The sequence below is a fragment of the Panthera leo genome, chromosome C1, assembly GCF_018350215.1.
Source record: "Panthera leo isolate Ple1 chromosome C1, P.leo_Ple1_pat1.1, whole genome shotgun sequence".
Classification (NCBI taxonomy): Eukaryota; Metazoa; Chordata; class Mammalia; order Carnivora; family Felidae; genus Panthera; species Panthera leo.
In genome coordinates, this window is record NC_056686.1 from 119,454,686 (window position 1) to 119,479,908 (window position 25,223).

Below are 25,223 nucleotides of genomic sequence, written 5' to 3' on the forward strand. Positions count from 1 at the left end.
TGTTTGGTCATGTTTGTGGTTTGAACAGTGATCAGGTTTTGTCCATGCTCAGATGTGATTACAGAGTGGTCGTGTTTTTACCTGTATCTGTAAGACCTTGTGTGATGTTGACACTCTTTGGAATTGTGTATGTTTAACACGAAGACCTAGTATGCACAGGCCGGCTCCCACAAATCAGGCTTTGCTGAGAGTGCCAGCTGGGCTCACAGATGCCAGAGGCTGCTTTTCTCTTCCTCTGTGTGTATATTCAGTTATCTATCCCAGCATAGCAGTATTACTACAAAGGTTGTAGCTTAAAACAGCACACATTCATTATCTCACAGTCACTGTGGGCTAGCAGTTGGGCACAGCTTAGCAGGGTTCTTTGTTTCAGACTCTCACAAGATTGCAGTGAAGGTGCTTCCCAGGGCTGCTGTCTCATCCAAAGCTCAACTGGGGCAGGATCTGCTTCTCAGCTCATGTGGTTGTTGGCAACATTCAGTTTCTTGCCACCTGTTGGCTGAGGTCCGCAGCTCGTGCTGGCTGTCAGCTGGAGACTTCCCTCCATTCCTTGCCACGTGGTCTTCCCCAACATTGCCCCTTGTTTCATCAAAGCCAGCGAGGGGCAGCAGCTCCTCATGGGATAAACAGTACAGCTTTATGTAGCATAGCTATCTATATGCACTCACATACATCCCATCACCTTTGCTGTGTTCTCTTGGTTAGAAGCAAGTCACAGGTCCCACCCCCACTCAAGGGAGGAGATGACACAAAGGCCTGAACACCAGGAGGCAGACACCATGGGGCTGCTGTCAGGTTGTCCACCGCAGTATGTTTGTTCTTCACTGTAATCTTACTGCCATAAATTGGGCTGACACCAGGCACTGGCAATTTATCTAAAATCCATAGCCTTCCCTTCCCTTCAGGGTTTCAGTAATGAACCCCTCGGAAGTAGAGACAGGGTTGAGGGATGCCCAAAAGGGAAGCCACCAAGAGGTACTTGAAAGAAACCCAAATTAGGCTGTGAACAGGATGGATTTTTGCTTAGTGAGGAAAGGGGACAAGATAGTTTGGGGAGGAAGGAAGAGTGAAAATGATTTTGTGACCAGGGGATGAGTCGAACAGCCTGCCTGGGACAAGTTGGAAAGTTGACAGGCATTGGGATATAAAAATGTAGTAAAACACATGTGCAGGCTTCTCTTTGTAAGGTTCACAAATTCTTATAACAGTGTAACGTGATAAATAACCCATGTGTTTCAAAGCAATTCCCTGAGGTATGTAACTCGATTTAATATGGTTCCTGTAGAGCAGCAGGGAAGAGGAATGTAAAAAAGCTCCCAGATATATAATTCATGAGTTCACATAGGCTCTTGGCCAAGGAGCACCATCCCCCTCTTTATCCAAAGGGTAACACTCTTCTCAGAAGGTGCTAGATGAGACACCAGTGTTCTTTTTGGTGCGGATGTCTAATCTGTTCCCTGCATGTTAGCATTCACTTTTATAAGGAAGGAGAGTCTGTGACTGTGATTTGCAGGCAACTAAGAAGCCTGACTATCCAAAAACCACTCCCATTCCACTGTCCCCCACTAACCTGAGCCAGAAGAAAGGGAAGGAAGCTAAGCCAGGCAAGGCTGGGCCAGGGGAGGTGCCTGGTCCCTGAAAGGGTGGGAAGGGACTCTCCCTAATGCCACATACCTACCAACCTATATACCGTTTCAACCACTTTAATACTTGACAGCCAGCTAAATCATTCCTTGGTCAGCATCTCCCTGAGCCAGAATCTTAGCACATTTTATAAATCTAGATGCACAGATCTGTCTTGGGGAATCAGAAGAATCTTTCCTGAGTGTGCCAGGTACCTTGCATACCATTATCTCATTTAATTCGCAGCAGTATGCAACCTTCTTGCCTGTAATCGTCTGCCTTCCTTCATCATTACACTCACTCACATGCAGCCGAAACTACCTGTTTATGTGTATGTGGACCACCTTTTACTCTCTCTGTAACTTTGGGGCCTTGCCAAGAGCCTGGCAGTGTTGGTGCTCAATACATAAACATGTGATATATCCATTTTGCAGATGAAGATACTAAAGATCAGAGGTCTTAAGTAACTTGTCCAGTATCTTGCAGCTGGTAAGTTCCAGATTTGCATACAGGACCATCTGACTTTGAAACCTGTCTCCTTGGCAAGGTGACGTGTTCATACGGGAAAGCGGGGAAGGCCTCCTTTGCCATCATCCTTAGTGTCTGCCTTCCAGGCTTTGCAATGACAGCCTCTTTAGCATCTTTCCTCATCCAACTGCCTACCTTGAGCTAAGTAGAGAGAAGAGGCCAGATCATGTTGGGAACTAGCCACAGAAATAGGTAAAATGAAAATGGTGTGTATGTGTGCATTGTTTTTCATGTCATTGGAAAATAACATCCTAGCCAGAAGACTGTCAACTTCTCGATGAATTTTGGACCACCGAAGGACTTATTTGTGGAAGGATTTGTTTTTCCTTAATAGGTTTTGGAAATTTTCCTTTCCAACAATTAAGAAGTTCTGACACCAGGACACCTGGGTGGCTCAGTCGGTTAAGCGTCCGACTATTGGTTTTGACTCAGGTCATGATCTCACGGTTTGTGAGTTTGAGCCCCACATCACTGTCAGCACAGAGCCTGCTTGGGATATTCTCTCTCTCTCTCTCTCTCTCTCTCTCTCTCTCTCTCTCTCTGCCCCTCCCCTGCTCGTTTTCTCTGTCTCCCTCTCAAAAATAAATAAATAAACTTTAAAAAAAAAAAAGAAGTTCTGGCACCATTGCTTCTGACCTGTTGATTATGAGGACCATTCTCTATCTTGCACTTAATCCAAAGCCTAGACTGTCTTGAAATGATATCTTTCAGGAGCACTTGTGGGGAGCTCAGGTAATTAGAGCTGGGTGTGGCCAAAAAGAGGTAATGGCCAGAGTATGGTCAGGGATGCACGTATAAAAACAGAAAGGAAAGAAAGTCTCTAGAGAATGCAGACAATCACATTTGATTAGATTTTGTCCCTTTCTACCGTGATAATTTTTATAAACAGTTTTTTTTTAATTTTAATTTTTTTTTGGAGGCTTGTGCTCATTGGTTTATTTTTTTTTTTTATTATTTTTTTACTGGTACATTGAGCTATGTATTTTTTATAAATAGAATTTATTGTCAAATTGGCCGACATACAATACCCAGTACTCATCCCAAAAAGTGCCCTCCTCAATGCCCATCACCCATTTTCCCCTCTCCCCCACCCCTTCATCTGCCCTTAGTTTGTTCTCTGTATTTAGGAGTCTCTTGTGGTTTGCCTCCCTCCCTCTCTGTTTGTTTGTAACTATTTTTTCCCCTTCCCTTCCCCCATGGTCTTCTGTTCAGTTTCTCAAGATCCACATATGATTTGAAGACATACGATATCTGTCCTTCTCTGACTGACTTATCTCACTCAGCATAATACCTTCCAGTTCTATCCATGTTGCTGCAAATGGCAGGATTTCATTCTTTCTCATTGCCAAGTAGTATTCCATTGAATATATAAACCACATCTTCTTTATCCATTCATCAGCTGATGGACATTTAGGCTCTTTCCATAATTTGGCTATTGTTGAAAGTGCTGCTATAAACATTGGGGTACGTATGCCCCTATGAATCAGCACTCCTATATCCCTTGGATAAATTCCTAGTAGTGCTGTTACTGGGTCATAGGGTGGCTCTATTTTAATTTTTTGAGGAACCTCCACACTGTTTTCCAGAGTGGCTGCACCGGTTTGCATTCCCACCAACAGTACAAGAGGGTTCCCATTTCTCCACATCCTCACCAGCATCTGTTGTTTCCTGATTTGTTCATTTTAGCCACTCTGACCAGTGTGAGGTGGTATCTCAGGGTGGCTTTGATTTGTATTGCCCTGATGAGTGACGTTGAGCCTCTTTTCATGTGTCTGTTGGCCATTTGGGGATGTCTTCTTTGGAAAAGTGTCTATTTGTGTCTTCTGCCCATTTCTTCACTGGTTTATTTTTTTTCGGGCGTTGAGTTTGGTAAGTTTTTTGGATACTAGCCCTTTATCTGATATGTCATTTGCAAATATTTTTTCCCATTCCATCAGTTGCCTTTTAGTTTTGTTGATTGTTTCTTTTGCAGTGCAGAAGCTTTTTATCTTGATGACGTCCCAATAGTTCATTTTTGCTTTTAATTCCCTTGCCTTTGGAGACGTGTTGAGTAAGAAATTGCTGCGGCTGAGGTCAGAGAGGTTTTTTTCCTGCTTTCTCTTCTAGGTTTTTGATGGTTTCCTGTCTCACATTTAGGTCTGTCATCCATTTTGAGTTTATTTTTGTGTATGGTGTAAGAAAGTGGTCTAGTTTCATTCTTCTGCATGTTGTAGTCCAGTTATCCCAGCACCATTTGCTAAAGAGACTTTTTTCCATTGGATGTTCTTTCCTGCTCTGTCAAAGATTAGTTGGCCATATGTTGTGGGTCCAGTCTTAGGTTCTCTGTTCTATTCCATTGGTCTATGCGTCTGTTTTTGTGCCAATACCATACTGTCTTGATGATTACAGCTTTGTAGAGGCTAAAGTCTGGGATTGTCATGCTTCCCGCTTTGGTTTTCTTCTTCAATTTTACTTTGGCTCTTCAGGGTCTTTTGTGGTTCCATACAAATTTTAGGATTGTTTGTTCTAGCTTTGAGAAGAATGCCAGTGCAATTTTGATTGGGATTGCAGTGAATGTGTAGATTGCTTTGGGTAGTATTGACATTTTAACAATGTTTATTCTTCCAATCCATGAGCTTGGAATGTTTTTCCTTTTCTTTGTGTCTTCTTCAATTTCCTTCATAAGCTTTCTATAGTTTTCAGCATATAGATCTTTTACATCTTTGGTTAGGTTTATTCCTAGGTATTTTATGGTTCTTGGTGTAATTGTAAATGGGATCAGTTTCTTTATTTCTCTTTCTGTTCTTTCATTATTGGTGTATAAAAATGCAACCTATTTCTGCACATTGATTTTGTACCCTGAGACTTTGCTGAATTCATGTATCAGTTCTAGCAGTCTTTTGGTGGAGTCTTTTGGGTTTTCCATGTAAAGGATCATGTCATCTGCAAGAAGTGAAAGTTTGACTTCTTCTTTGCCAATTTTGATGCCTTTTATTTCATTTTGTTGTCTGCTGATGCTAGGACTTCCAACACTATGTTAAACCACAGCAGTGAGAGTGGACATCCCTGTCGTGTTCCTGACCTTAGGGGGGAAACTCTCAGTTTTTCCCCATTGAGGATGATATTAGCTGTGGGCTTTTCATATATGGCTTTTATGATGTTTATGTATGTTCCTTCTATCCTGACTTTCTTAAGGTTTTTTTTTTATTAAGAAAGGATGTTGTATTTTGTCAAATGCTTTTTCTGCATCCATTGACAGGATCATATGGTTCTTATGTACCACGTTGATTGATTTGCAAATATTGAACCAGCCCTGCAGCCAAGGAATGAATCCCACTTGATCATGGTGAATAATTCTTTTTATATGCTGTTGAATTTGATTTGCTAGTATCTTGTTGAGAATTTTTGCATCCATGTTCATCAGGGATATTGGCCTATAGTTCTCCTTTTTTGTGGGGTCTCTGTCTGGTTTAGGAATCAAGGTGACGCTGGCTTCATAGAATGAGTCCAGTAGTTTTCCTTCCATTTCTATTTTTTGGAACAGCTTGAGAAGAATAGATATTAACTCTGCTTTAAATGTCTGGTAGAATTCTCCTGGGAAGCCATCTGGCCCAGGACTCTTATTTGTTGGGAGATTTTTGATAACTGATTCAATTTCTTCACTAGTTGTGGGTCTGTTCAAATTTTCTATTTCTTCCCATTTGAGTTTTGTCTACCATGATAATTTTTATGCCACTTGTGATGCAACAAGCAAAGAAAACTTGTCTCTTAAGTTCTGCCACTCACTAACCTGGACAGTATGCTGTGTGGGAGCCTTTTGTTTGCAAGTGATAGGAACTGTGTCCAGAATGGTATAAACAAAAGGGAGCATTTATCAGCTGTCATAACTGGGAGGTCCATGAATGCAGGGCTCCTAGAGACTCAAACAGCCTTGTCTCATCTTTCTGCCTTTGTTTCACTCTGTCTCTTTCTGCATTGTCACCTGGTGGCTTCACCACAGACTGTCAGTCTTCTCACACCCACCGCACTTCTGTGTGTAAAGTCCTAAGGATGACCTCTGTTCGACATGGTTCTGGCCTTGATTGGCAGCCGTCTGGAATGAAGAAGAATGGTGATTGTGAATCCCCACAGGAACTGTTATGAACCAGAGGATGCTGGGCACACGCAGTGGCCGGCGCCTCCTAAGCCTTCGCTCCCGGTAGGACCGCAGAGAATTTGTCTAACTAAATTGGATAGGATTGACCCAGAAGAACCCATTGTTAATATGTCATCTGCCTTGTTGAGGTAGCTGCCTTCATGTTGTTATTTCTCTACGCTGGTTTTATATCTTCAGTTAGTGCTATTCCACTTAGTTTTTTAAAACATTTACAAAGAAAAGTGGTATCATTTGGGGGATATTTTAAGTCTTCAGCTTGATTTCTTTTCTGCCGAGAACTGAGAGAATTGAGCCCCTACATGGGATGATCTCTTCTTGCAGCAAACACCTGTTGTGCACGTACTGTGTCCCAGGAAGTGTCAGGTATGGGGGCAAGGACAGAGTTATGAGAAGATGTGGACGCTGCCTTGAGAAGCTCCTAGTTAGCAGTCAACCAACCCATAAAGAGAGAAATTGCAGAAGAATATAGCCTGGTGATCTCAAGTGGATGCCAGTTGTTACTTGGTTTGTGTTGCCATTTGAAACATCAGTACACGCTCGAAGCAAATTGGTTGTTGGTATAGTTGATACTGAACTTTTTTTTCCTGGTAATAAATAGACAGAATGAGTGACTTTTTAAAACTATACCCAGTTGAGACAAAATGGAAAAGAATAGACTAAGGGGGCTGGGGACTGAGGAAAGATAGCACGCCCCAGGGGCCTTGTCAAGATTAGCAGGTCATGGGGACCTTAGCAACCAGGCGACCCTGACTACTTGTTGAAGAGTCAGGCCTGAGCTAGAACTACCGTGGTTTCTGGTAAGTGTAGATTCAAATGTTTCTAATCCCGTCATCTGGCCCCGCCACAGAACAGCATTTTTTACCATCTTCTAGCAGCACTGGCATGTAGAGTTAGGGAACAAGTATGGTATAAGGAAAGAGTTGCCTGCCCTCTTGGGAAGCTCCTGCTGTGACCACAGACAGAAAAAAGAGTTTTTTTCTAGGGGTGGATTTTTATACCCCTTCCTTCTGGACTCCCATTTCTTCACACAAGGTCACGAATGTTCGACAAATCACATCCTACATCTGTAAACTTCTGGAGGGGCAAGATTTCATCTTTGATCCCTGTATCTCAGTTGCCTAACACATAATAAATGCTCAATTGAGGCTGACAAGTGACTCTGACAAGATTCTGCCGAGACTCGCCCAGGGGCCATTCAGGGTGACTTTCCCTCCTAAGACAGACTCTTCTGAGATGTTGCGTGGATCAGTTCCTTGTAGTTTCCTTCCTAGCGCTGCTGACAGTGCCCTGTGTTGCTTGTCTCTACCTGCCTCCCAGGACTAGGATGTCTGTTGTAAGTGATGGCTGGGCTCATTGAATATCCCCAGTGCCTAACGTAATAGGGTTTTCATGAACGTTTGTGGAAGAAAAAATGGAAGGGAGGGAGAAGAAGCAACAAGAAGAGCTTTCAAAACTCTCTCTTCCTCTGTGGCACAATTTAGACTTGAGGAGTATGTGGAGGATAACCCCTTTATTTGTGGATAAGGCTTTACCTGACTGTGGACTGTGAAGGTCCAGGGGTAAGGTCTTTTTCCATGTCCCCAGTGCCTACCACTGTGCCTCATACATAACAGGGTCTGAGTGAAGGTTACGTCAGCTAAGCAAAGGAAGTTGGGATGGAGAGATTTAGAACAGTAATCAGAATCTGGAGATTAAGGAATCCTGTGAATCCGGAAAGAATAATGTTAAATATATGGGATTTCTAAAGTGTTCCACAGTCTCCTGAAATCTGCATGACTTAAAGCAATAGATAGTAACTAACAGCAACTAAAGAAGAAAAAAATTGTATCAGCTAATGAATTGTTGACCTGGTAGGATGGTCTCAAGCTGCACAGTGCAGCCCACAGTCTCAGGATCTGTATCAATTTGGATAAAGCATAGAATTTGTTTTGTCAGATTTGAACATTATTTAAAGCTAGAAAAGAAGAGATGGCTAGCACTCTGGAGAATAGAATCAACATTCAAAACTACCTTAGGTTGAAATGATGAGCCCAAACAAATTCATTTTTTAAAGAGGATAAATGTGAACTTTGATTGAATTTCAGCAAAATCAGTCATACCAATTCAGGATCAGGCGACTTGACAGTAGTTCATGGGGATAAAAGTGGGAGGTATAGGATTCTGCTCATGCATACTAAATACTAAGTGCATTCCAGGCAGATACTGCCCGCCCTGCAACCCAGAACTGTGCGTTAGACTCAGCAGTGTTACATGAATATGGGTCTTTGAAATTCACGCAATTTCATTAGTGGGAGTCAGAAATACTGAAAAGAATCTACATATCTAGTCTCATTAATAGAAGCAGAGGGGGATGAGCGAATAGCCCCATCCCATCTGCATCGCTCAGACTCCAGTGAAAAGGTCACTTGTAAGCTGGAGAATGTCTAGAGGACAGAAGCCAAGATGGGGAAGGGTATTGACACACCATTACAGGAAGGGGAGAGGAAAGAGCGATGGAGACTTCCTTGTCAGTAAATCTAACTACTATGTGAAAGAGTGATTACACTTAATCTCTGTTGCTTCAGGGAAGAATGGACATGTATGTGTTTGTGTCTCTGCAGATCTGATTCTGTTTTCTGCTGGATTTTTGCTTGTGTTTTGTACGTGCTTTCAAATTTTGATTGTGAGTTCATATTCCTTGCAAATTTACCTACAGAAATTCTTTGAAGCCTAGAGTTGAATCTCTGTTCTTTCAGAGGAGATTTGCCTTTTCGTACTGGCAAGTACCCGGAGACACCCCAGCCCAAGTCCATTGTATACATAGTCTTGGGGCGCCTGGGTGGCTGAGTCGGTTAAGCGTCCGACTTCGGCTCAGGTCATGATCTCACGGTTTGTGAGTTCAAGCCCCGCATCGGGCTCTGTGCTGACAGCTCAGAGCCTGGAGCCTGCTTTGGATTCTGTGTCTCCCTCTCTCTCTCTGCCCCTCCCCTGCTCATGCTCTGTCGCTTTCTGCCTCAAAAATAAATAAAACATTAAAAAAATTAAAACAAACAAACAAACAAACATAGTCTTGACTTGAGGGTTTTTTGGACCATACAGGTAGTGTGTGGATTTAGACACACACTGCATAAGGGCCAATCTATCACAAAAATCTGGCTGCAGACTTTTCTTTCTTCTTTCACCTATTTCAAGGTTTATGCAAAGCAATTATTGAAGTGTAAAAATCAAAGTTTGAGTTCACCTGGTGTTGACAAATACTTTCAAGAAAAAAGCCAACTGCAGTGGGTATACATACCTTCCTAGAGTTCCACTTTCACTAACTTTCGGCTTGACAGGTTTCTTACATTCTTGCTAGCTCATAGCTTTTTTAAAAGATTAAAAAATTAAGTATTTTATATTATCTGTTTACTTGTCCTCAGTAGAAGGGTTCATCAACGTGCCAGAAACTGAAGCCCATCTCTTCAGTATAGAGAACTATATCATGAGATAGGGATCTTTATTGCTGACAGCTTTGTGGCCATATTTTAGTAGGGGAAGGAGGTAACATAGGAGAGATTTCTATTTTAGGAAGAAGGTTTGTATGTAGACCTTTGGGGTCTCTTTCATTATAAAAGTATATAGTTTTAGCTAAAGTAATCACTTTTTGTTTCTCTTAGGAATTTACTATTTTGAACCAGACTAATATTATTGAATGACATTTAAATCTGGTTCCCCTAAGAGTGGAAGTTATGAATATCTATCATTTATTAGAAAACATTGAATCTGTACTAGAAGTCATCTTAATCCACACTGTGGTTTTAAAAGCACGTTCTTAATCTGAAATTGTTGAACAAAATTAGATTGGTTCTTTAGTCCTCCCTCCAGTGTAAACACAAATGGAATATTTGTAGATGATTGGCATTCTTTGAGAGATATTGCACTTTTCAAGTAGAAATCAGTTAAGATGCCCCAAGGATTTAATTTTTTCTGTGAAAGATTTACTATAAAGTTTCCTCTCCATTGGTCCAACTTTGTCTCATCCTTCCAGATCCAACATCATCATCTTCAATTTCCTTCTCACTGTGACTCTCAGTGACCAGAATGCCACATGGGCCATAATGCTCTAAAGAACTGCTTCTGCCTTTATCAGTCTCTAGATTGCTTAATAAAAAATATGTTTAAAAAATAGGCTTTCCATTGACTAGGTTAAGACTCTTTAATTCAGCTTAAGAATAAATGATTATATCTGCACAAAAATAACTTCCCATTAAACAAAGCACTTTGCATAGCACCATCACTAGACTCAAAGGCAAACGGAGGAACCCACAATTCATATGTGCTCTGAGCCTGTTCATGTGCATATATTACCCATTTTAATTGGGATGGAGAAATGTCAGATATGGAATTGGCATATAATATCCTGATATTAATGTACATTAATGCTTTGAAGATTCAAATTTAAGGGGCTGCACCTAGTGGAATCAGAAGGAACTTTCCTCTCTCTAGGTTATATAAGTTATAGGTGGGCCCATTCCACTGATTGGAGCTCATTGCTAATAAGGTGGCCCCAATCAGTGATTGGGACCAATACAGGATTCCCAAGTGGGCCAGGCCCCTTAGATTAAAGTAGTGGTTCTCAAAATTTTCAGTTTCAGGACCCTTTAAGAACTCTTAAAAACTACCGACGTCTCAATAGCTCACATATTAATGCATTTACAAATAATAGTAATAAATGCATTACATATTAACATCAAAGCAATGATACTACATGACATGTAACATCTGCGAAACTTCACAGTATAATCATGAGAATGGGAATGAACAAGATGACATTTTAGTATTATTGTGAAAAAGACATTGACCTTGACGACCCCTGGGAGAGTCAGACCATGTGGCTAAAAATTTAAATCTAGATAGAAAGGGGCACTTGGGTGGCTCAGTCAGTTGAGTGTGCAACTCTTGATTTCAGCTCAGGTCATGATCCCAGGGTCGTGGGGTCAAGCTATGCTGAGCATGGAGCCTGCTTAAGATTCTCTCTCTCTCTCTCTCTCTCTCTCTCTCTCTCTCTCTCCCCCTCTCCCTCTCCCTCTCCCTCTCCCTCTCCCTCTCCCTCTCCCTCTCCCTCTCCCTCTCTCTCCCTCTCTCTCTCTCTCCCTCTCCCTCTCCCTCTCTCTCTCTCTCCCTCTCCCTCTCCCTCTCTCTCTCTCCCTCTCCCTCTCTCTCTCTCTCTCCCTCTCCCTCTCCCTCCCTCCCTCTCTCCGTCTCTCCCTCTCTCCCTCTCTCCCTCTCTCCCTCTCTCCCTCTCTCTCTCTCTCTCTCCTTCCCCCTCTCCCTCTGCCTCTCTCTCTCTCTCTCTCTCTCTCTCTCTCTCTCTCTCAAATGAAATAAAATAGTAAAATAAATCTAGGTAGAAGGATTGTAAAATAGAGAAAGAGATAATAAACCAGCCTAGATATCTTTCCAGATATCGAGGTAGCCACTGGTTTTCCTGCAAGAAGCCTTCTCTGAAGTGAAGTCAAAGGTCTTGATTTTAAAACAAAGCTGTACGTATGCAGGTACACGGGTAAGAGGGTAAAGAAGCCAGGTTGGAGATACACTTTTCATTACCTTAGGACCTTAGCCATAAAAGCAGTTCATCAGCAGGAAAACTTGCTAAAAGTTGGAAACACCATCCAAGCCATGCCAAGGTCCAGAACAGCCCTGAATGAGTATGTGCTCGCCCCTGCAGACTGGAAGAAGTCTGGGGGATAAGTGAGACACTGATCCCCTGGAGCCTGCCTGCATAGGCCACTGGAGGAGGTCAGGATACTCCAGATAATCCTGATATCAAACATGGGGACATACCTCTGGGGTAGTTCCAGGGAACAGGGAATCCATTCTGTTTCAAATGTCAATAAATCATTAGCTAGAAGGCTTATGTAATTCTACTAGTAGAGTTAAAAGCTCTCAGGATATGCCAGAGATATGCTGGAAATCAGTGTCAAGGAATCTAAGTTGGATGGTAAAACCCAAATCTGAAAATTAACTATGAAAAAAAAAAGCTATTAAATATATATAGCAAACAAAAGTGGGCAAATAAATAACATTGTTCATCAGTGTAGAGGAGATATAATTGGTTCATAATAAATCTGTTTCTGACAAATGATTTAAAAATTGAGAGGGAGTCATCCTTCCTCCTCCCCCATTTTTTATACTCAGATAATTTTCAGAAACAGTTCCCCGTCTTTAGACTATAGGTTGCGAATCTCTTGATGTGACCAAATTAGTTGTATTTGCAAAAGTTAACTCTAGGGGCGCCTGGGTGGTTTAAGCATCCTTAAGCCTCCAAGTTTGGCCCAGGTCATGCTCTTGTGGTCCATGGGTTCGAGCCCCACATCGGGCTCTGTGCTAACAGCCCAGAGTGTGGAGCCTGCTTCAGATTCTGTGTCTCCCTCTCTCTCTCCCCCTCCCCCACTCTCCTTCTCTTTCTCTCTCTCTCAAAAGTAAATTAAAAAAAATTTTTTTTTTATTTTAAAGTTAACTCTAATTCCCAGAGATCCAGATAAGCTAGAGTATGTTAGTTGACATTTTTTTAAAATCCCTGGTTTCAAGGCTAGATATGTTGCATTACTGAGTGCTTAGTTTTTCTGTTTCTTTTATGGCCCACCAGCCCACGAGATGGAAAGTGATGGATATTCCTTACTGTTTTACGCAGCCATATCCTGCTGGTTGTTCCCCACCTCCGGAACCGTTAAGCGGCAAAAACTCATCATCTGTTAGTAGTGCTGCTGAATTATTCAGGGAAGTCCTTAACCAAAATAAATGGTGACTGTTCGTCCAATTTCTCCTCCTCCTCACTTCCCCATCTCTTTTCCCTGTGGGCAAATCTTCCAGACTTTCAAGCTTATGATCACTGCGAAAACATGCAGAGAAAATCGAATACCCAAGTAGTTGTGTTGCACTCGGGCTTAAAGTCACTGCCTAGTTTGGAACTGGGATACTTCCAGTAAAGAAGGAAATGTGGTTGAAATGGGCATTTGTTTAATAAAGCTTATCTAAGCTTTTTATGATTATCTACGAAGTATGGGAAGGACTCCTGTTGCAACAGGATCAACCTTTTAATTCGTTTGTCCTAAGGCTTCTCACTAGGATGAGGCTGCTGGTTGTATTCAGTGTCTCTACCCAGCTGCCTCCTCCTCTGTGTGGTTTCTCAGTGCCGTTGCTGCATTCACCCAGAAATCTCTCCCTTACCCACTTCGAGTCCTGACAGGTCTCTACTTCCTACACAACCTTTTTCTCCCTTCCCTTCTCACATACAATTTTAGGAATCTCCTGCTGGCCCCTCACCAACTTTCATCCCTTTCATATTTATCCTCTGTGAACACCAAAAGAATAGAAAGGGAGTGGATCCATAGGATGGAGAGAAATAAGTTGATAGGCTGTGGCTTTTCATTATAAATACTTGCAAACAGTTAAACTTTTTGACCATATACTTACAATACTTCAGTGAAAGTGAAAGTGAATCAGTTTGCCATTCTTGATAACTCCATTGTAGTCTCATGAAGATATTGATATGACTGTGTTATTCCTCTATTTAAAACCTTTTGATGGTGCCCTGTTGCCTATATGACCTACATGATACCAACATAACCACAGTTATGTATTCCTGTGCTTCTGCACACGCTGCTCCTCTGCCAGGAATGCAGACTCTGTTGGTGAGGAACCTGATCATTGTGTCAGAGTCTTCTCTGGACTGGGGTTTTGCATGGGACCCTGCCCTGGCTTGGTTTTGACAGGCTGCTCGTAGTGCTCTTCCCAGGGTGAGCAGGGATGGATCCGTCTCACGTAAACTGAGATGGGCTAACTAAATCTTTGGGCTTGCCCTCCGTGTTTCCCACAGCAGTCTGAGTTGTCAGCAGAAGAAAGTCCAGAAAAATTAGGAACCTCCCAGCTACATCGTCGGAAAGTCATTTCCTTGAACAAGCAGATTCTGCAGAAGACCAAACATCTGGAAGAGGTTGGTGGCTTTTTTTTTTTTTTTTATAATTACATTCAAGTAAAATGAAGCTATTCTTCAAGAAGGGAGAAAGCGGGGAAGGAGTGAAGATCTTCATGTTAGAATAGAAGTTCTAGAAAAGGAATTAGCCTACTACAGCCCTTAGGCCAGTTCAGCTGCCACCTGTGTTTGTAAGTCAGGTTTTATTGGAATACATGCACATCTATTTGTTTACATACTTTCTGTGCCCACTTTCAAGCTCCAGGGGCAGAACTGAGTAGTTGCTGCAGACATCACGTGTCCCAGAAAGCCCAAGATAGTTTACTTTCTGGCCTTTTCCAGATGTGGTTCATAAGGCTTAAAATATTTATCCTCTGACCCGAACTGAAAAGTTTGCCAACGTCTGTTCTAGAAGAAGGTCACATGACAAGAAGAGCATTTATTGGCTCACAAATGTTAACTGAACACTACTCTGCTAGGCCGTGGGGATGAATGAAGAACAAGTTATCCCTGCTTTTAAGGATCTTAAGATAGCAATGAGGGAACATATTCTAAACAAATACATCATACACACAACACCATTTAATTACAGCTGTGATAAGTGCTTGAAGTAGACTTCTAGAGTGATAAGATAGGGAGACTTGACCTAGCCTCAGTCACAGAGGACTCCTACTGAAAAGATGAATAGGTGTTTGCTGGGCTGGAAGGCTGCATGGGAAGTAGGTGGGGGCTTGGCTGGGAATTATTGGAACAACATGAGCTAGGACCTGGAAGAGGAAGGGTCCTGGCCAGTTTCTGTTTTGTGGCTGGAGAGTCTTAAGTGGGGCAGTTAGTTAGCAGAAGCTGATCAGACAGGACTTCCCAGGGCATGATAAGGTGAGTGGAAGCCATTGGAAGGTTTAAGGAAAGGAGTGGCATTATCAGCTTTGCATGTTTCAGAGACCATTCTATTTGTTGTGGGAGCATGAGTTCATTGGACTGACTGTTAGGTTGCTGATCCAGTAGTCCAGGCATGAGCTGTTGATGGCTTTGATGAGGTAGGGGAAATGGAGGAAACAAGTTTATTTTCAAGGGAGCTTTAGGACATGGTATTCTGTATACTTGGTGATGGATGGGACTATTTTGGAAAGACCTTCACATATTCATTCTAGAAAGTAGAGTTTGACTCAGGAACAATCAATAGAGGATAAAAAGTTGTTACATGCTTCAGTTGCATTGGCAGTACGCTTTAATTAATTAGAAAAGCACGTGTAGCAGAAGATTATGGGAATGAATACAGCTTCGTAAAGAACCATTCACCAGTAGTTCCTATAATAATTGATTTCCAAAAATGGGTGCCATTTGGCATTTTGAACTTGTACATTTTTTTATCCTTTCAAGTCTCACGTATTCAAAAGATATTAATATATCAAATGGGCTTGCTCGATCATTTTTTGTTTGAATTTGTTCTGTTAGAATTTGTTCTACCATAGCTGAACAAACAGTAGGTTGGTTTTGCCAAAATGCCTTGGATAATAAGCAAACAAGGATACAAAGATTGTGATTTGATTTCTGTTTTATTATTTAGACATTTTAACTCATAGCTCAGAGAGTATCCTCTCTACTCCTGACCCTTGCCATTATGATAAGAACCTGAGAGTGATCGGTTCAAAAAGAACTCATCACAGAATCAAGATAAGCCTGAATTAGGGATGATGCTTCTTTATCATAATGTCTTTACTCTCAGGAGGGAGATCGTTTTGAAGATACTGCAGACCCCATGAGGCAGAGTATCTCAGCATGAATGTTTGCTTTTTCTCTCCCATCTAAACTTGGGGATAAGGGGTGCTAAGTGTCATTGCAGTGGCAGTCCCGGAGCATACTCAGCTGAAGGGGCAGTCCTCTCTGACTCGGGTCTGTTTTGCAGTTGGTCCAGAACCTATGGGTACCATGCATCTGTTATTTTTCAGGCACACTGCCCGTATGTGGCAGGCTCTGTAAAGGACAGCGATAATTATTACTGCAAGTAGTGCTCTTAATGATGACCAGCACGTACAGTAGTCCCTAGCCACGTAGCTAGTCAGCTGGACGAGGAAAATGATGAAGGGAGGGAAATATTTGCCAAGGTCACTTATCACGTATGAGTTAGGGGTCTCAGATGATAAAAAGAGAGAGAGTTCCAAGGATGAAATGAAAATATAAACAGGAATGCACTTATATGAACCAAAGCCTTATGCAGACATAAGGAATAAAAGATTAGAAAGCTTCTCAGATAAGTATAGAAATGAATGTAAAGATTGAAAGCCAACATCAACACTTTCATAAACATTTTTTCTCAAAATGTTTTGAGCTATAATAATATGCCTTTTTCATTTCTAGATAATTTGCTCCACCCATTTTAATTTGGAATGTCCTATCAAAATAAACAAACAAACAAACAAACATTGTTGCCAAAGTTTAAATTTGACTTTGCTCTTTGACAAAAGGTTGCTCTTCCTAAATTTGCCCTTCTGCAAAAAGTTGTCCACCTCTGGACTTGCTGGTCTGCAGAGTTCCTTCACCTCCTAGTAGTCTCTGATTCTGTCCACCAGAAGTCACAGCATCGGCAACAAGCCTCTTGTGTGAGAATCCAGGTCTCTGGAGCGGCAGCCCCAGCTCCTTCCTCTGTCACCCTCCTGGACTGCCTCCCTGGCCACCTCACCCGGCCTTCACTCACTTCTTGGTGAGCACTGAACAGCGAGTCATAATGAGAGACCATATACTCCACATGCCTGTGTGTGAAGGTCTGCTACACACATTTTTTGTCCCTATTCGTTTTTAATAGCTTTAACCACTTTTAACAATTACAGGTTATAGTACAAGCTCACTGTAAATAAACCAAATAGTATGGAACTATATCATGAAATGAAGGTCCGCCCTCCCCCAAAATATGACAGTCCCCTCTACTCTTTGAAAAGGCCACTGTTTTTGAGAACTTTGCAAACACTTGTATATGCCCATTTACCTGGGGAGAACGGGTTGTCTGACTACAATATTCAGTTCATTTTTCACTTATTCTAAGACAGATGTCTCTCTGTCAGTAGTGATAATGGCTAATAAGGACTTTTTTACTGAGTACTTACAAAGTGCTTTTCAAACTCATTCATTCTTCTCACACAACATCCTTGTGGAAGAGGTACTATTATTTTCCTCATTTTACAAATAAGCAAACAAACACAGAGAAGTGAGGTAGTTCGGCCTGTGATCACACATCTTTCTAATGGTGAAACCAAAACTTTGACTATATAAATATACCTCATTCTTTCTAATTGACTGCATAGTGTGACGTAGCGCATGTGTAATATAATTTATTGTACCTGCCCCCATTCATGGGTATGTAGATTGTTTCAGGTTCCCCCTCTCCACTGCAAATTTATGTATCTCTTTGTACAGTCATCTTTGTGCAAATATGTAAGTATTCCTGTAAGATAGATTTTAGGAAGTAGAATTGCTGGGTCAAAAAATATATGCATTTTTTATTTTGCTAGAAGCCATCAAATTATTCACCAGTTATTTTGCCAGTTTATATTTCCACCAGTAGTATATGAGAGAACCCAAACTCCTTAAATCCAAGAACTCCTCATCCAAGGTCATGCAGGTGGAAGGCAACCCGGATATACTCTCGTGGCCTTGATGATAACCCTGGGGAGGGTTCTAGCCCAGTAGACCAATGGGAGGAGGGGCAAAAGCAAGAGAAGGAATAAAGAGCCTCTCTGGGTACAAGGGAGTGTGCTGCAGAGGCGTAGCGCTGGGACGCAGCTAGTACATAACTGAGAAGAAACCTGAGACTGAGGAAGGAAAGAGGAACCCAGAAATGGAGGTAGCCAGCTACTGAATTTAGGGGTGAGTCTAAGGTTTAATGATGAAGAAGAAAATAGGGGTAGGAGAATCATGAAGAATTCCAGTAAGATGAAGAGCTCAGCTAAGCTACTGGGACATCCTGTTTGAGAAAAGATGGTCAGATGAGCAGATGAAAAGACCTCTTATGAAATCAGTTAAAGAGGAGAGATGAGTCTTCTCTAATTAGAAAGCTGCATCTCTGCCAAGACCCAGCCTGCTTGAGTCTTTGTTGTGATGCCTTCCTTAGACTCCCCGTGAGCCAGGCTCTTTCCTTGGGCCTCCCCCAGGTCTGGCCCTGCCCCAGCTATTCTCATACTCTAATCCCCAGTTTCCTGGTCCATCTCCTTGAGTGCAGGGACTGTTCCATGTTCATCATCTCCTCCCACACACCTCATGTGAGCGGAGCATGAGGTAAATGTCAAATGGCAGCTGGTCAGGCACATGGTTGAGAGGTGGGCAGCAAGGTGGGTGAGGCAGGTGGGAAATGCCAGGAGCCCTTCCTGGAGCCACAAAAGAGCTTCAAGAGTTCAACCACTAGTGTTTCAAGAGAAAAACTTTCTCCAGAAATATTCTTCTCTACCAGTTATCAACCAGGCCAATGGAAGTTCTCATTGCACAGATGGCTCCTTTGAAAAGGGAGAAGCCAAAGCCCACCTGCTTCCCTCCTTTATCACTTTTGCTGTCTGCTTGAGTTGGCTTCTTGATAGGCCTCGTGGAAGTGTAACCATCCATCAGTCATGGAGACTAGAAGCATGATTTAGGAGTCATGATTCTGAAGGCGACATAACTGTTAATAGGTTGCTTACAGGTTCAAGGATGGGGCACGTTATTTTGAAGCAATCATTGAGACTCAGAATAAAATTTCTCATTGTTAATATGTACTCAGGTAACAGCCAAAGAGCCCGATATCATTTTCTGCCACTTCCCCTTTTCAGAGTGGAAATGTATAAACGCTCTGGGCTTTTGGTGAACGTTTTCAGATTTCTGAAAGTTCACAGACAGCACAAGGATATACCTTTTAGTAAGGGAAAGCGACATGACATTTTGCAGATGTACGTTTACAATTATGTAACTTTGAACAGTAAAGGGAATTCATTTTCTTTCTCTTAGTGTTGGAAGTCTTGAATTCTTTCTTCTATCTGAGATTGTTTGCCGGCCTGTCATAGTCTGTGCTAGAATCCTGAGTGCTGAAATGCAGTTTGTATTCTGTGAATGGGCACGCTGGTTGGTTAACCAAACTGAGTGTAGACAAACAGAAACATCAGACCTGAATTTGAATCCTGGCTTTATCAGTTAATAGCTGTGAAACTTGCCATCAAGTAACTTAACCCCTCTGAGCCTTTATTTCCTCATCTGTAAAATAAGAATAATGTCAGAGCGCCTGGGTGGCTCTGTTGGTTAAGCCTACAACTCTTGATTTAGGCTCGGGTCATTATTTCACAGTTCCTTAGATCAAGCCCCTTGCCAGGCTCTGCACCGACAGCACAGAGCTTGCTTGAGATTCTCTTTCCCTCTGTCTGTGTCTCTCTCTGCCCTCTCAAAATAAATAAATAAACATTAAAAAAATAAACTAAGAATAATGTCTTCTTCCGTTGAATTTAAGGATTCAATGATAGAACTTACGCAGAATATCTAGCGTATCACCTGACATGTAGTTGGTGCTAATTATATGAATTTTTTCTTCACTTGTTGACAGCCATTCTAAAATTCCCACATTCGCTCAGTTTAAGTGTCTTCTGAGTTTCCATTTTCCCATGTGTGAGACGGGGATCCGCCCATAGCTGTGCTGCTGTAAGGATCAAATGAGATCAGGTATTTCCTCTTTGTTTTATAGCTGCAGGCAAGTCACACCAGCCTACAAGCCAGATATGATGAAACCAAGAAAACTCTGACAGAGGTGAGTAGATTTGCAGAGCCGCTTTTGGCCTGCACCCCTAATGGAATGCCTTGTATCATCAGTCTGTGGGGAGGCATCACTGTCCACTTCTCAGGGCTCAGGGCCGTCTGGGGACATGGGACCAGCTCACAGTATGACCCCTGCAGCCAGTTTATCCACACTGTCGTGGGCCGTGAAGCATCGGGAAAGGCTTCCCGAGGAAGGCCAGCCCACTCAGCAGGGCACGGGCCACGTAGAATTTGGGGGGGCCGTGCCCAGTAAGTGGGCCCGGCTCCTCTACAAGCCCACAGATTGTAGAATAGCTTCAAAGTACTGAATTCCTTAAGAACGAGAAGGCTTCTTTTCATAAGATGAGAGAACTACAGAAGGCTGTAATTTGTTGTTCAGCATTGTTGGTTATCTTCCAGGCCGATTGGGGGGGCAGGGGGGCGGTGGGTATATTTCGAAGCACATGATGCATTTTCTACCCCAGGTTTGGAATCTGCCATCTCACATGGGCGTTTACAGTGTGGCTCACCTACTACTTGTGATGGCCTGGGAGACCAGGCCAGGAAAACAGATGCTTCTGATGCCAGCCCTGTCATGAGAGGAGTTTACATATTTCTGTCCCTCGTGTTTCCATAGAGAGCTATCCTCCTCTGGATCGGAAAAGCTCTCCTCATGGTGATTTTGGTGCTCGAGCGATAGCCACACTCTACAGGGGCCTCCTACAGGGGCCCCACCTGGTACTTTCCGAACCACATGGAAGCAGGACTGGTCTTCAACAACCTCTCTGACACTAAGGCAGTACCCCCCTCCCTTTTTTGTAATTTCACACAAAACGTGCCCGTTTAAAATTCTTATTTCTATAGCCATATGTAGCACTCAGCTCACTGCCTTGCTGTCAACCTGACGAAACTTTTTAATTCTGACCTGGGCCAGTCTCTTCAGTTATTGTCAGAACGTTTGCAAAGGGCAGGCAAAAGAACAGCAGAATGAGATTTTTTGTCATGCTTCCCAGAGAAGCCTGTGTCGCATTTGGACAGATGAGCTTTCTTCACACTGCTCTGTGACTACCTTCCTATGGGCTGGGTGGCAGACTCCTAGGGCAGAGCCCCTGCTGCTGTCTAAATGTTACTGCCACAGTCTCTGGCATGAAGTTTGCCAAGCCATGGATCAGTTTTTGTATAACCATCTGGGAGAGATTAAAGGCAAAGCATCTTGATATCAATTTCCTAAGACACTTGTATGGCTTAGGGTATAAATCCCAAGTGGCTCTAAAGGCATTTCTTTGTATTAAACACTAAATCAGGTATTTGCTGAGCTCCATGTGCTGGGAGGTAGAGGAAGTGATTTAAGTCAGTGATAGGAGATCGCCTCTTATCCTCAGGTAATAATAGCAGCCACCATCAGGATGTGCTGGCTGTGCTCTGGGCCCCTCACCTATATCAGTCCGTGGACTGTCTGTAACAACACTAGCAGCACTGTTTTCATCCCCATCGTGCAGCTGGGGACTTTACAGCTACACTGAGGATGCCGGGATTCCAGTGCTGGCTGTCGGGCACCAAAGACCTTGCTGAGAGCTCGCTCTCTCATGGGGCGGTCAAACTAAGTCCCGTCTAGGAAAATGGGAAGCCGTATAAAACCTAGCATTCAGCAACTTCTGAAGAAGCCTGGCTGGTCAGAGTCCTGAAGACCAGACCCCTGAGCAAGCAATGAACTTCACCTTTGGGCCTCTGCCTCCTTATCTGTTCAAGTCAAGGATTGGGCAAAACGAGCATTCTGACCCCTCTCACCTTTTCAGCAAAACCTGCCCTTCCAGGATAACCTGGTGGCACTGAAAACCAGGGGAGACCTGTCTTTCCAGTAAATTTAGTAAAGTAGAGAGGGCAGGGAAGGTCAAGGACAGACGACAGCCCATGACACCTGTGGGGAGGCTACGTGCTCCTGCATCACCAAGCCACCGGGTTCTGGCCTGTCCATGTTTTAATTTCAGCAGTCGCAGCTTTAATTTCCTACGTGTGAGGTTTCTTTGTAGTATGTGCAGTATTCTCTCCCACCTCTCTAAGGGCATCCATCATGTCGAAAGTTTTTCTTGATCTATAAACAATTTCTTCAGATCAAAATTGATTTGTTCAGTTTTATTTTTCTCATTTGTGGTTCTGTCTTACATGTTGGGTAATTCTTGGTGGTATGCTTATCTTTGGTTCTGAAACTTCCTATTACCGGCTGTGTGGATTCTGTATCCATTTTATGCAGCCTGCTTTGCTTTCCGTGATTGTTCTAGAAGGGTGGGTCCTACTGCTGGGTGAGATCAGCCGGTAGTATGTGATTTGGGGGGGGGCACTCCACCTTTCTCCTGGGCATTACGGATTCTGGGAGCCCGCCTGCCTCTGAGGCTTGAGCTCCAGCTCATCGTTAGGGGAGCCAGGCTTCACTGCTTAGCGCAGCTGGCTCTCCTACTGCGATGCCAGCCCTGCAGACCATCCTTCCTGTGTCTGCTGATCCCATCCAGCAGGTCTCCTCAGCCCCGCCTTTCCAGCAGCCATCTTCTTGTCCCTGCGGTACCTGCTCCCAGTTTAAACATAATTGTCTGTTTTTTCTTAGGACTTTGGCAAGAAGGGCTTGTTGCAACTTGTGCTTGGTCTTCCGTTTTCAACTAGTACCCTTAGAACTTTTTATCTTGTTTTTTTGAGTAGGTAACACATTCACACAGTTCAAAATTCAAAAAGTATAATAGTTGTATCACTGTAACCCAGCCATATAGTTACCCTCTCCAGAGGATCACCAGTTTCTTGTGAATCTTTTTACAAATACTTCATGCGTATATCCTTTTATACATGTACACATTCGATATATACATGCCTTTATACACATTGGAAACACATGGGAATCAACGTTTTGTACGTCATTTTCTAACAACTAACAGTAGATGCTAGAGGTCGTCATAAAAGAGATGCTTTTTTCTTACTCTTTTTAGCACCTTTGTATTCTATTGTATACGTGTAGACCTCATAAATGGAAATCTGAGTTTCTTTAAAATTTCTTTTTTTAAATCCTCACTCTGACTCAGAAAAAGAAAGTGAAATTACTCAAGAAGATAGATTTAACCCTACCCCTGCTGATAGCCATGACATTGGTGTTGTGGAATTTAAACCAGGTCTGTCTCTCATAGCCTATTTTACTTCCCTCTTCATACCGACCTACCGAAAGGCACCTGCCGTCGGCCTTACTTTGGCTTTCCATCTGTGTGCTGCTGTGATTTAAAGTCATTGCCAAGATTCCCTTCACCAGCAGAATGTGTCTCAATGGGTCTGGTTTTGACCGTGTCATCCTGTCCACCCCCGTCCTGTTTCTCTTGTGCACCTGTTTAATCCGTGTACAGCTGGGTCCACTGGGCTTGGCCAGCTGTCGGAAGTGGGGCACAGATGTGAGCCGGGGGAGGGAGGATGCACGCGCTCACTCTCCTGTCCCCCCCAAGTGTCTAGCAGCCATGCCTCTTTTCTGTCTCACAGTTGAAGAGCTACAGTGAGAGACTGGACAAGGAGCAAGCAGCCCTGGAGAAGATAGAATCCAAAGCTGATCCAAAGTAAGACGTTTCCGCGTGTGTTTACTTTCCCTTTGAAGAAAGTGACTCTGCCTGGTGTTTACTTTCCCTTTTCCCTGGTGTTCCCTTTGAAGAAACTGACTCTGCCACAGTGTCTGGTGGCTTATTTTGTTTGAACACAGGACTGAGGAGCTGAGGGTCTGGCCCCATGCGGGTCGGTTCGGTTCACACGCCCCATCCAGAATGTGACGACTCCCCATTGCTCCGGCACTTGCTGAGAGGCTTGGGCCGCACTGAGTTGGCCACCTCGTTCTCCTAATTCCTGTTGGGAGCAGAAGCAACACTCTTTTCATTTTGCTTTTGCTTTTTTGTTTTTCTGGTTTTTTAATTTTCATATAGTTTTTTATTTCAGAGAGAGAGCATGTGCAAGTGGGAGAGATGGGCGGGGGGGGGGGGGGGGGGGGCGGGGGGTGGTGGTGGGGGAGAGAGAATCTTAAGCCGGCTTCACACTCAGCACAGAACCCTACCTGGGGCTCGATCCCAGGACCCTGGGATCATGACCTGAGCTGAAATCAAGAGCTGGATGCTCAACCGACTGAGCCAACCAAGCGCCACCTTTGTTCTTCTGGTTTTAAAAACCAAATAATCCGTTCACAGAACAAAAAGGCATGTGGTGAAAGTCTCCCTCCCACCCGTGTCCCCAGCCACCCAGTTCTTCTCCTTGGAGTCAACCCTTGTTACCAGTTTTTTACTGGCAGCATTCCAGCCCTGCATCCTTGGGATTCAAGGTGCAGTCTTTTTTTTTTTTTTTTTTTTTTTTTTTTTTTAATCAAAGAATAGATGCTGGTTTTTTTCCTTCATTTTTATTAGTTTTTTTAATTGTCTTTAAACAATTTAAATAAAGTGTAAGACACACTGACATTTGACTTTTTTGGCACCAAAGTGTTTAGGTGCCAGGTAAAATCTCCCTGAATGATATTGTAAATCATAAAAAGCTTCAGGCACAGATTGAGCAGTCCCAGATTTGAAGGACATTTTTAGCAAAGAAGGCACAGATTACTTGGCTTTATAATTAGCAACGCTTCTTTCATGATATGGAGCAAAGTATTGTCAGATACTTGACATTTTTATTTTCAAATTAATTCTTCTAATGACCTTAAGTAATTTGTCTCCTTTTCGTGGAAATTAAAAACTGTGTGATGCCATCTATGCTCTGAATACTGTTGAGTAATTGGTACAAGTAGATGCAGTATTCTTGAAACTCATTGATGTTTCTGCAGTTGACATTTTAATTCTGCATTCTGTGATGTTTGTTTGGATGTGGCCCGATGGACTTGAGTATATAAATGAATGATAATGTCAGTTAAATGGGAGTCATTATCATTTGTGGAGAACCCATTAGACACTCTGGAGAGAGACAAAGGAAATTTAAAAGGGAGTCCCTCTTTAGCTGGGGACTTGGTTTTAGGTGTGATTCATAAAATCATAATGGCTTTCCATATGTCATTGTTTGGTCTTTTCTCTTCAGCATCCTGCAGAACCTGAGAGCACTTGTAGCCATGAATGAAAATCTGAAAAGTCAGGAACAGGAGTTTAAAGCACATTGTCGAGTAAGTGTTGCTTGATGTGAGCAGATCTTGAACCAGGACTCTTGTGAAATGTCACCACCCCTTGTGCTGTTGTGGCATCCGACTCCAGTGCAGCCGAAAACGTAGATTCATGG

General features: G+C 42.9%; 1 protein-coding gene across 1 annotated transcript in view; it reads left to right on the forward strand.

The window, feature by feature from the left end:
• Window positions 1-25,223, forward strand: part of CCDC93 (coiled-coil domain containing 93) — a 97,559-nt gene that overhangs the window by 43,883 nt on the left and 28,453 nt on the right. Inside the window, exons 12-15 of the mRNA XM_042948498.1 lie at window positions 14,124-14,240; window positions 19,912-19,974; window positions 23,469-23,542; window positions 25,029-25,110. Coding sequence (XP_042804432.1) covers window positions 14,124-14,240; window positions 19,912-19,974; window positions 23,469-23,542; window positions 25,029-25,110 — 336 coding nt within the window. The remainder of the gene's footprint in view (window positions 1-14,123; window positions 14,241-19,911; window positions 19,975-23,468; window positions 23,543-25,028; window positions 25,111-25,223) is intronic.